Raw genomic sequence first — 12,831 nt, forward strand, 5'->3', positions numbered from 1 at the left:
AAGTTGCTCCCAATACTGCACTTGGGCTTTAATACACTCCAGAGCCCCAGAATACCAGGGTCTTGCTTTTGTCTAATGAAAGAAGCAGAGGAGTAGTTGATGAACTCAGCTTGATCAAACCAAAACTTTGATTTTATGACTTTTACAGATTTTGTGCCATACACAACACAGTCAGCAAAAACACATGTAAACCAATAGTTAAGAACTCCTCTGCAATTACACCTAATTCAGATGGTTCTTCAGTTCATCTTTGAGCTGTGTAGCATTGATATGCAATATAGTTTCTGATGTGTTTACTCTTTAGGACATGTCCTTGGTGGAGATCCAGCCACAGGATTTCTGGGCCAATAGTGGAACTAGGACTTAACCCTCAATTCTATTAACTTGCATTAAATGTGTTTAATAAAGTCTGAAATGTGATGCTACACTGTAAATTGTACCATTGCTTTGTCTTAAAATAAACATTTCTTAACACAAAGGAATCACTATAAATCCAATATCATGCTAGCCTATGTACTCTAATTATACTGCAGATGACAAGGTACATAAATCAATGCTACTGTGCAAGAGACATTAAGCAGTCTTTTAAACATTCCCAAACTCCCTGGAGTTCATCTGTTCGAAATAATGAAAAGGCAACTTGGATACAGCACAAATAAACTTAATATGGCAATCAAGCTTCCAATTGCCAATTAAAGAACATTTTGTTCATCTGTTCACTGTCCTGTGAAAAGTAGCTTCAGATACATATGGTAGCTCTTGGCTCTGCGCGAATTCTTCACACAGGCTTAATTAAACACTGGTAGGCAAAGACAATGCAGATAATGCTGTAGTAAATGAGTGCTCATGTGTGCAACTGTTACCTCTGTAGAGTGAGGCTGAGATTGCCTGTGCAGGCCTTAATCTTGTTCTGGGCCTCTAGGTGATTCATCCGGTCTGTGGAAATGCCATCAATGGACAGAATGATGTCTCCAACATTCATGTTGGCTTTGACTGCCTTGCCTCCATCAGTGAGCTGCAATGACATACACAAAAAAAGTTCATCCTGGACATAGTACAAGCAAGGAGGAGTTTTCACAAAGAATTTAGTCGCATCAACCCCGTCTCTTGCGCTTTATTTAAGAATGAGCTGTGGTAGCATTTGGAACTTTATGGTTTGCAACTGCAGTTTAAAATTGTACAAGAGAAACTCAAATAATTAAACATGTTGTGAATGCATATTGCGTTGATGTACTTCTTGGTTGTGCAAGAATTGGGCTCTCCTTTCTGTTTCCTGTCTTATGTAACCTTTGTCAGATAAGATAGGCATCTTATTCTCTTCACAACATTACAACAACCATGGGACAGGATTCTACACCCACCAAAACAATCTGCACATTAAACAAGCTCAAGCATCCCCACAATTATGACTCACTTAATTGAATTTCAATTAAGACAACTGAGCTCTATGTATTTCAAAAATCAAAATCTGAAATTTCTAATTTACACATATATTTAGATGCTGTATTCAGTACTTTAAAGAGCACCACTGCCAATGATTACAGCACCAGGTGGTGTTATGCCTCTCACAATTGCATTTGGGAAATGTAAGTCTCTCCAAATCTTCCTTGCTGATCCTCCGAAGTTCTGTCAGAGTAAATATCATACTGAAGGTTGGTAAATTTTAATCTTTAGTTCTTGCTTTTGCTGGTTCTCTTAAGGACATTCAGAGGCTTAAAGTCACTCCTTGATTTTCTCTGCTGTTTGCCTCATCTGTTGCAGTCATGCTGAAAGTTTTCCTTTAGGAGCTTGATGTATTTAGCTCTACCTCTTCCTCCCAATTAGTACCATTTTTGTCTGATCTCACAAATTCATGTTTTTACTGCACATTCTAAGCCTTTGTATATCGAGTACATGCTATATAAAACTATGTTAAACTGGTATTTTTGTATTTCAAACTCAAAACATGTCCATACTTTTCGTTTTAACTTACAATACATAATTAAAGGGTTTGTCTCATATTTTCCAAAGCACATGAAAAGTGAGGAAAAGCTTAATACTTGTAGCAGCATTTAATACTTCGTAGCTTTGACTCCAAGTATGGAAGCAATGGCTTAAAAGCTTTACAGCTGTCTTTGAGTAGCGAAAGGTGGGGTTCTTGCATTTAACACACGGGAAGTAACAAAAATCATGACGATGGGATGACTCTCTACCAGGTGTGCTTTACACAAGGCTATGCACAGCTCATCAATTACTCAGCACACTGCTAACACACTCAGAACCTGTATAACAAAAAAGGAACACTGTGTACATATAATCGTATGCTGGCTTTGTTATGATCATAATCTCCATGTCATCTCTCAGCAGTGTGAAAGAGCAAAGCCTGTGTTGCCTGAAGCTTCAAACATTTTAGCAAAATAGAGTAGCAACTCAGGTGAGGTAAATGTGTTGAGAGACTGAAAAGTGAAATGAAGAGGGTGTGAAGCATGATTGGAGGAAAATAACCTGTCAACTCTGCTGAGTGTTGATTATAAAATTGGAACTTAAATGTAAATAGTTAAATGTTCCAACACTGCCATCTAGAAATCCCCACTCTCTTCCCCACTGCTAAAGAATGCATTCAGTTTAGGTAACTCTATAAGACTTTCCCCTGGTTTAAAAAAGGAGCCAACGAGACATAAATAATGTGCCATTGTGTTAACCCTCATAATACAATAGGGGGAAAGAGAGGGAGGGAGGGAGAGAAAGTATGAGGAAGTGACAGTGGCCGACACATTTTCTCTGGAGCCGTGCTTCCCTTGTGTCATTATCAAGTAGATCAGTAGCCGGAAGCGTTGAATGCCTAGCTGAGGCTGATTTATGCATACCAACTTCTTGGAAACCTATAGTGCAGCCACATGCTTAGTGTTACTCACAAAAGGGCAGGGTACTAACTATGCAGCCATTAACACAGCTTCAAATGACTCACTTGCTCACTCAGTGTCCGGCACAGATGTCACAGTCACACCTGCCAGCATTTAGTTTATCCTGACTCATTTACTTTCAATAAAATAAGTCATTGCTCTTCAAAGCATAGGCTAATACAAGTATAAGCACTCTTCAGAGATCGCTGGCATCTGCTGGCTCTGTCTTACTCTACTAGACAGCTCCAGAGGTCAATGGCAGAAAAAAAGCTGAAGGATTGTCGAATGAATGCATTCCGGCGACATGAATTTTTCCTCTCTGTCTCCCTGTGTCTCCCGGCCTCTGCCTGCCTTTATGTGTTTGTATTTGTTAGAGAGGAAGAAAGAGAGTGAAAAACAGATCTGAAGTTCTCTCCTTGTAGGGATGTGAGAAAAGACAATACCATACAGCTCTATATATGGTAATTCCTCAAACACGTACTATTTCAAGGCTTGAAGAGAGGAGTCTTGTACTCTTGTAACATACTTAGAAAATGTGTGTTTTTTATATGTGGCTAACAATGTTTAATGCTTCAGTCTGTGATGAACAGAGAGCACTTTATAAATACCAACTTCTTTCAGTCAAAAGCTGTCTCTGTCACATGGTTAAAAAACAAATAGATGTTACAGTAAGAATCCCTGGCATCCGCAGTCTATAAATAAAAATCAAGAGAGGTCTGAAGCACTCGTGACGGAGAGCAGATAAGTAATGAACTGGAACTTTGGCTGTTCTACTCAGGCTTTCTCAAGAGAGCAGGATGTTTTAGCAACATGTTTTTACCACATACTATTGGCGTTTGCTAGGTCAATTAGAAGAAGTAATCCAAGGCAGTTTCACACAGTATACATTAAAAAAGTTGATTTTAAAGAGTAAAATTGCAACTACCTGTGTGGTCATTTGGCAGATGGATCTTTCCAATTAAGGGTCTTTCCAACTGCATTTACATGAATGGGATTCCAGCCACATAATGGTGTGGCTGCTGTGCTGCTGTGTTCCTCTCCACACTGCTGATTTTACTTCTGTGCAGTTTCTGGTAATGACTAGTTGTTCCACACTACACATGTAAGTGCATCTGCTCCTACAACTGTAGCTTGAACAAAGTTTATTGCACAATACTTGGCGGCTCTGCCTGAGGGTTTATGGCATATCCAATAGTACACTTATGACATTACTAGGTAAAAAGACCCTTAATTTATTTGTGGTACAAATGTATTTGTGGAAAAACTTCATCTTCACCTCACTGTAATGAGATGAAGAGGGATTTTGTACCAGACTAATTCTAAAAACAAAAACAAAACGTGGAGCAGAAGCCTAGAACAATTCCAGTCCATTGCTTCCATGTGTCTTCAATCCATCTGTTATACAGACGGAATCAAATACATAAAAGAATAGACTCAGGAATTAACTGATCCTTAATAAGGCAATAAATTAACAAAGAAAATAAAGTTGTTTTTTTTTATTGGTGAAAACAAGACAAAGAGATGCTGTGTGGAGAGAAAGCGGCTTTGTTAAGGCTAGAATTATGACATACAGTGCCTATCCAGTCTCTGTTCTATGGAGTAAGCTGCTACCAAACCCCCACCCCCCCTCCCTAAAAAAACATTGAGTTTCCCCTTGCTGGATAATATAAGTATGTCTTCTTCTAATACACTGGATTTCAAAACAGATTAAAAAACAAAAAAAACAGACACATTCAAGGTAAAGTGACACACGGTGTTAAGATAACACTTCAGCACAAGTGGGATACTAATTATCTTCCATGCTGGTGTACCTTCCTGCCTTCAGTTAAATTATGGAGTAAGGAAGCAAGGAAGGAAGGAAGGAGGGCTGTGGTCTTTTTCACATTTGAGAAGTCATGTTACAGGAAGTGTCTTGTGGTGAGGACTGAAGGCCTGTGAGATGCATGTCATGTCTTTGTAGGGTAGACTAAGATAGAGGGCCTTATATGGAAAAGACTTGGACCTAACATTATGCCATCACACACAAGGCTAAAGCAGATTGACTCGCTCTTACTATGTAATTATAAATTTGCCTTAGACTAACTTGCTTCAGTTATAAGTTACAGTGTGAGTTTTGTTTGTGTTTTGTTTTTTATCCAATGAATTCAAAGTGTCTGAAAACCTGACTGATTACTTTAAAATGTTGTCTCTTAATTTTGAACCTCATCACACAACACATTGTGTTCCCTTTTCAGGAGTCAAGAATGTGGTTCCTGCACACATTCAACCTGTAAAGCTCAGCAAAAAGGAAAAGTTTAGCCTATAGAATTATGGATGAATCTGACAGTACAGCCCACAGCAACATGCTGGGCTAGCACAGGCAGAGGCCATAAAGTACAGTTTCCTGTAAAGAAAAGTCCTCTCTTTTACCCTTGCACACCTATAACACCTTGCGCAAACTGTTCAATGTTAAAGATGAGAAGTACAGCAGTAAACCCTACAGCGATTGGGAGGAGACCAAACAGCAAGCCAAGCCAAACATCCCCAATAAGGGCACTTGAACAGAGGTAGACCCATGGTCGTCATGGTTTGACCCCAGTCTCTTACTACATCAATCAGGCTGGTGGAAAACACAAGATGCCAAGCGGACCTACATACGAGCTCTTAGTCAAATCGCCATGACAACGCAAACAAAACAGCACAAAGTAGTACCAAGCCCAACACTGAATACTGAATGCTCTTCAGTCAGGTCAGAAACAAACCCGGCCCGACTAGCGCTGCTGAGGCTGATGATATGAAAAGGCTTTTAGCCATGGCGGGGGCCTGAGCCAAGTGCGATTTTCCATGGACTGCATTTATATTGCACCTTAATCCAGAGAGTTCTGCAAAACACTTAATGCTTTATAACATGGGATGCCTGTTATCAAGCATGAGTGACTATCTTGATACCTTTAATCAAACTAACCTTTAAGCATGGGATCATTCCTCCGTTTTCCCAAACAGAGAAAATGTGCATTGTTCCTTTAAATATTTTTCATCACAGCAAAAAGAAAAAAGCGTGAGTGTGAATCAAAATCAAAGTGACAGCTTGGTTATTCTTTATAGCTCTACCATATAGCATTAGGGATATTAAAAGCAGATGCCCTCAATACAACTCTTGACAGACACCAGGGAGATCATACTGGGATCAAACACATACTGCAGATAACAGTTTTCTACTAAACCCATGTGTAACCTGAACACATCTTTAAGACCCTGCATAGAACCATAGATTATTAAATATGCTGTGTGAAGTCAAACGTTAAGCTGTGAAATACTGGATGGACTTAACTGGTTTTTATTAAATTCCAGTGTCCGTGTAAAATACTCAAGATATTTTAAAACAAGAGACAGATAAAAATACAGACAAACAGTTTGGCAGCTATGCAGCACTGATCGCAAGCTATCTGTCTCAATGTTTTCCCCTAATGCCAGGAGACTTTTTCACTGCTTGATTTCATTTTTTCTGGATCTGAACTGAAATAAAAGTTATGTCTCATTGTCAGACAGAGCAAGCCAGAATATTATTTATCCAATGAGCTACACAAGATTCAGACTGTCTGTATTCATTGTAAATCAATGACAAAAATACAACAGACAGAGTTCCTCTAATGGCAGGGATGCTACAACTTTCACATCAGCACTTGCTACCACATATTGTACTCATTTTTATACTCAACACTAACTTTTTCTTACCATTAGAATAACCTGATTATGAAACCAAATAAGTCAATACCCATTAATCTGTTCTTCTGATATTTTAGTTGTGAAATCATAACTATTGTATTCAGAATTAGCTGAATGTCACTGGAGGTTATTCTCACTGTAAAAAAAATTCTAACTTGATTGTACTTTTTAAACTAGTAATAATAATAATAATAGTAAACAGAAACAGACCTAGCAATTAGCAGAAACTAATCTGCAGGTTTGCTCAGCCGTACAAGTTTAGCACATGCTGGATTCAATGTGCCATAACATGTTCAGAAAAAAGAAAAAGAACTGGTGAGTAAAGGATAGGTTCACATTCAGATCCATGAGCACAGCGAAGGGTGTTGCAAACTAAATTAAATTCACAATACTTGGAGAAAGTAGAAAGAACAACAGCTGTCTCAGTCTCATACTCATGCCATTAACAAGCACCAACTGAATCATAATTTTCATTTCATTTCTTTTTACGACACGTATTTACAGTTTACAGCAAAATATATGATACCACAATAAACATATAACATTATTGTTATTATTATAATTTATCTCATAATATTTGCCAGCTAACCAATGTGGGGCTATCCAGCTCAATTCTCTTAAAACGAATGCACAAAGAATCCCATTTACCCTTAATGTTGGTGTGGGTTGCCAAGATACACTACATCATCACATTCCTCTTCTTTGAGAGGCACCAAACTCACTTTTCACAGAGTTCGGTCTAGACCTGCTCTCTGAAAAGTTCAATGAGATAACATCTGTTATGAACTGGCACTACATAATTAAAATTGAAATGAATTGATCTTTTCAACTCATAAGCACCTGCTGTATAAAATATGATACAATACAATTCAACATCCCTGCGATTAACAATTCACTGAAAGAAACTCTAGTGTTAATTCATACTTTCTGAGGCCCTACATTGTGGGTGGTATGATGACTTTTACAAGTTAATTTTGCTGTACACAGCATGAAACCCAGCTCAATATAACACAATACATTATGGTATATACACTCCATCTCTTACTTAGATTTAGTGTTACTGTAAGGCCAAAGCCAAATATTTCTAAAAGGCTTCAGAATGACAGGCTGTGGTTGACTTATATGCAACCAGCCTCATACTGTAATGTGCTGTATGTAATTTTTGGATCAGTTACATATGGTAAGCACGTGTAAAGTCATTAAGTTATTATTCCATAGTAATTACATCGATCTAAGCAAAAATAAATATAAGCATTAGTGTGATAGCAACAGATGCATATTTTACTGAAAAGTCAGTCTATTTAGCATTGTGGGTCTCTAATGAACCTTAAAATAGGCCAATGGTCTACACAATTTTCTCATCACTCATGTAATGAAGGAACTGGTTTAAGTGTTGGCAGATGTATCCATGTATGTACCTTCTACTCACTTACTCCTCCCTTTTGTAAATACAGTTACTCCTTTTAATTTAGATTACAGATATAGTGATCATTACAGATTATTTAGATGGAGTACTGATAGATCTGACAGTTATCAGATTTAAGAAAATGTAAGTATCAAAATGGATACAGCTTTACCACAACATAAAGAGAACGTGTCCAGCATGTGTTATGATGGCTGTGCCTTATGTGACATTAGGTTTTGGAAGATAAATGGACAAAAGGGAGACTTATCCCTGGCACCTGGACAATAACAACAAATCTGAGCCATTTATGGTGCCATTCACTGATCATGCCCTGGGATGAAAATTTGCCACAGGAAAGGCACTAGCCTATAATGTGATGGAATGAATAGCTGCGAGAGTCATGTTGCCTGGCTCAGCAGTGCAATGACTCAACACAGGACTGTTGGTGGACGCAGGAGGTATTCAACACTGATGGTCCATAGAGTGGAAATGATCAAAAATACCACTTGTGACTTAAACAGATGCAAAGCTTCTGTCTGTTTTTTTGACACCTCTTGCAACTCACCTGTCTCATTTTATTTTAAACTCTTTAGTGAAAACATGACTTGACACATATATGCTACAAATATCACAGTCAGGGGTCAGGTGCCCATCTGCTTTCATTTTTCCTGCGAGTGTTATACAGTTGAGTGTGCATACTGCACCATATCAACAGAATGGTGAACCTCTCGTCAAGATAAGTACATATTCAAGTTTGAATAGTAAAAATGCAATGTGACACTAAGGTCAGTGTACCCTTGTAGTCGCAGGCCCTTGACAATTCAAAGTGAAACTGCACTGAGTGCTTGAAAATGGAGGGGTATTTTGAACAGATGTTCGCCTTGTGTTTTTTCAACAGCTGCTGCTAAATTTGAATGGGAAAGGCAAATGGCCAATTTGATGCTGATTTTGTTTATCTTTTCCTCTCTGGAAATGCTTGGAGTTTTTCTTTTTTTATATATATATTATTATACATGAAGGTGCTCCACATTACTGTATAATCAGGTGACAAGTGTGGAGGTGCTTCATCATGTATTGTTTTTGAGATACGTTGACAAGATGTCTGCTGACAGCTACATGCCACTATAACAACATAATGTCCTGCAATCCATTATTATCATAGCAGCAAGGGATAAAAATAGCCTAAGCAGCTATGCTGGCCTTTGATACTCTTAGAGTAACTATGTCATATGGTCATATTGCTTCTTGAGAAAAGTCACTGCTCTCCAACATTCAAAATTGTGTAAGTGATCCTGCCAACAACAAATAAACAAACGGCTGACCTTGGTCAAGACAATGAGATTACAGTTACATAACAGGAAGCAGCAGGAACTGAATAACACTGCTCATTCTGCAGCAGCCAGATATGTTGTAGAGACAAGCTGCCTACTTTTAATCCTATTTAACAAGAAGAAATGTTAGTACTATTGAGACACTCCAGATACCCACGGGTTGTAAAAGACTATGACAGACCAACAGTAAGCTGCACTGATTTCTTTTAATTATGCATCAATCGCAGTGTTTTGCACAGAAGCCCCTTACACCATGAATATAAACAGTGTGACTATGTATATGCTGAGGCTGGACCTGTGTCATAAACCAGGCCTGTTGTTTAAAAAAGCGGGCCCTCCGACAGCCTTTCACCCAGATGAGGCCTCAACAGAACTTGATCAGCTAGAGCCAAATCCCAGTTTGAGTTTATGTGGCCCAAAGTCCCAAATAGTTATTACAGAACCACTGTGGCCGTCTAGAGTTTCAGTCAGATGGGCCGTTTAAGGACAGGTTCTGATGCTTCCACTGCAGACCCAGTACACATAGTTTCCTGTACCTCGCATCAAGACTATCGCCAGGGACAAATGCCAGGACACTTAGCACTATCCCTCATCTGAATGAGCAAATGACAGCAGCCGTTAACAGCTATCGGCTTAATCCTTCAAATATATCTCAGATGGGCGTCAGAGAAAAAGGGGGATCTTCTAAATTGAAGGATGTTGTGGTTTTGGTCCAGTTATGTAACATTATTATGACAATAGTCATAGCCTTGGCAGGAGGTAGGTCAAGACCTTGTGGGAGTGACAGGGGCCGTGAACTGTTAGAGAAGGTGGCTAAATCCAGCAAAGAGTGTGACACAGGAAATGAATAGCACACACACTTTCATCACTGACAAGGCAAATGGCATAGTGAGCATTCCTCAGAGGTGACTGCAATGGAGTGAAGGGTACATAAGTTTTGTGTGTGTGTGTGTGTTCCACTCACCCGTGAGATGGTGAGGGGCAGACAGAAGTCCTTCCCTCCTTGCAGTCTAAAGCCCCAGGGGGCAGGGCCAGCCAGAGTGACGCTGTAGCTGTTGCTCATGATTCACCTGGAGACAGATGAACAGATATTTTACACTTGACTGTGCACAAATCCATATTAAAAGGGATATAAATCCAACTAGAGACAGACTCCACACTGGCCAAACAAATATCAAAGAGAATAAAAAGAAGAGGAAGATAATAACAGGAACAAGAGGATGTAAACAAACACCGTATCACATAATATACAACTGGTGTGCAGCCAACAACTGGCATTTAGAAAAGATTGCTATTTTCAAGGAAGAGCACTGTAAACCACATATTCTGCCAAACCCAAACAGAAGCATTCCTCTGATGAATCTAGATTAAATGTATGCCATTGCTTGTTTTCCATCACTGTGTTCTATGAAATAGTCAACTATCTAAAGAATATTCACTCTTTCCTTTTTGTTATCCAGTAACCTCTCGCCAGAGCTTTTGGGGCTACTGTCACAATCTTACTGGGTGCTTAAACTTTTATCATATCTAAATTCATGTACAAACTTCTATTAATAGTCATTTTCTGATGCTGCTAGTCAAGAGTCAAAGTCAGAAACATTTCAAGCATGTAACCACTGACAATCCTTTGTTTACCTTAAAATAATCTCAGATCAGCTACTTTGGACCTATCATCTCAGTGCCCTTTCACTGAAGCCAGTGCTTGTGAAAAATTTGTTCTGACAAAAGGGACCCAGAGTAAAACAAACTATATTCTTGTAAAAACAACCATAAAATGGTGTGGCATAGCTTTGCACATAGGAAAACAAAACTAAATAAAAATCATACTGTAACACATATAGGGTTAAACAAACAACGCAGAGGCAAGAGCAAGAGAGTTAGCATTGGCCTTTCCTTGAGCAACAGTAATGCTGCTGGGCCAGAGTAAAAGCAAGACACACCCTGGACAGTTGAATATTCAACAGAGTTTAGCTTCAATTCACTGCCAACTTACTCAATGTTTCATTGGAGAGCAGGTTTGCCTTGCATTTCCGTAATTTCCAAACATCTCAACGGCTAAATGCACCATCTTCTACGGTACATTACCTGTTGGATAGCTAAAAAGGCCATATCCTGATTATACATGTGTGCATACAAATTAAATGGACCGTTTCAAAACTGAGACACGGCCAAGACTATTTGGTGCAATAAAATATTTCATGCACTATTGAGTTTCACTGGCTTAAGTCCTTCTTGTCACGCTTTCCTTTTCCCCTGAAAAATTGAAGCTGCAAGCTATTTATTGGAAGAGAGACTGAGGTCAAGTGCAGTCACATGTTAAGATTTTGTGGATTATTCAATTTATTAGGATGATGACTGAGGAAATTACCATAAACCATGGTATACCATATTTGCAGAACAGACTTCACTTTCTAAAGTCTGGCCCGAGTAGTTGGATAACAGGCTGTAGTGTAGTCTGTCTGTGTGTAAAGTGAGTCTCTGTGCACAGGTTTACTTTAGAGAGCATCTGAGAACCAGAGAAAGCTAAGACTTATACTTCTGAAGTAATGAATTAAAAGTCTGGTGTTTCTGTTGAACAAATTGGAAAAGATAGTGAAGTGGGTGAAAAGAAGGACTTCATTTGGAGAGTTTTAAACTGTAATGAGGATGAGAGACATTTGAATCTGCTCTTTTATCTCTGGCTTTTGGCACGGAGGATTTCACTTTTGCAAGGTACATACTTCATGGCTGGAAGAACATGTGAGTGCGACTTCTTAAACTGAACAATTAAATCTTTCAATGCCTGCCTTGAAAAATAGCATAGGCAAAAATAAAGAATTATTCACACATTTGTGCACTGAGCAGTGCAGAGGCAACATACTTTTCTGTTGAGTATTTCATGAATAATAATGCCTTGTCATCCCACAGGCATGTCATTTTGAGATTGTAAGTCATGCTGCTGTCACATATTCCCTCAGGGACACTGCACCACCTGCCGTAGCCTGTCACCTGGCCAGATGTACGGGATGCACGTCAAATCTGAGGGCTGGCCTACATGCTGCCTCACGATCATGCCTGGAGGGGAACAGGCTCTTTAAAGCAGCCAGCAGAGGAACCACAAAAGGGTGCGGGGAGGTGGGTAGAAGAAAGAAAAATCACGTGTGAAAGTGATAGGGAGGAGGCGAACACCTGGGAGGCACAGAGCACATAGCTCTACTATTTATATTATTAATATACCCAAACACAAATACACATGCACACATTCAGGATATGCAAGTCTATAACAAGGCATCAACCATCTGAAGGCAGCTGTCACCCTTGTCAAGGTGACTTAGAGTTGAGGAGAGCCAAGAAGTTCATTTTTAGGGGAAATTATTTATCCATACAACTGTCACCAAGAAATTCAACCCATTCTATTTATACTCATTATACTGCAGCATTATTTGAGAAACATCCTTGTATAATAAACTGTGTTTATGAACATATATCTTTAGTGTTCAAGCACAAAAGGGCACTGTACTAAATGTAT

The 12,831-nt window shown here is 39.0% G+C and overlaps 1 protein-coding gene across 5 annotated transcripts in view; it reads right to left on the minus strand.

The window, feature by feature from the left end:
* The window catches only part of pdlim5b (PDZ and LIM domain 5b), a 39,498-nt gene that overhangs the window by 24,483 nt on the left and 2,184 nt on the right, over nt 1-12,831 (minus strand). For all 5 annotated transcript variants that reach the window (XM_046066440.1, XM_046066443.1, XM_046066438.1 and 2 more), the window contains exons 2-3: nt 10,288-10,393; nt 864-1,015 (exon numbers count right to left, since the gene is read on the minus strand). In XM_046066440.1, the coding sequence (XP_045922396.1) occupies nt 864-1,015; nt 10,288-10,386 (251 nt within the window). In that variant the 5' untranslated portion in view covers nt 10,387-10,393. The remainder of the gene's footprint in view (nt 1-863; nt 1,016-10,287; nt 10,394-12,831) is intronic.

The sequence above is a fragment of the Micropterus dolomieu genome, linkage group LG13, assembly GCF_021292245.1.
Source record: "Micropterus dolomieu isolate WLL.071019.BEF.003 ecotype Adirondacks linkage group LG13, ASM2129224v1, whole genome shotgun sequence".
In the NCBI taxonomy this organism is placed as follows: Eukaryota; Metazoa; Chordata; class Actinopteri; order Centrarchiformes; family Centrarchidae; genus Micropterus; species Micropterus dolomieu.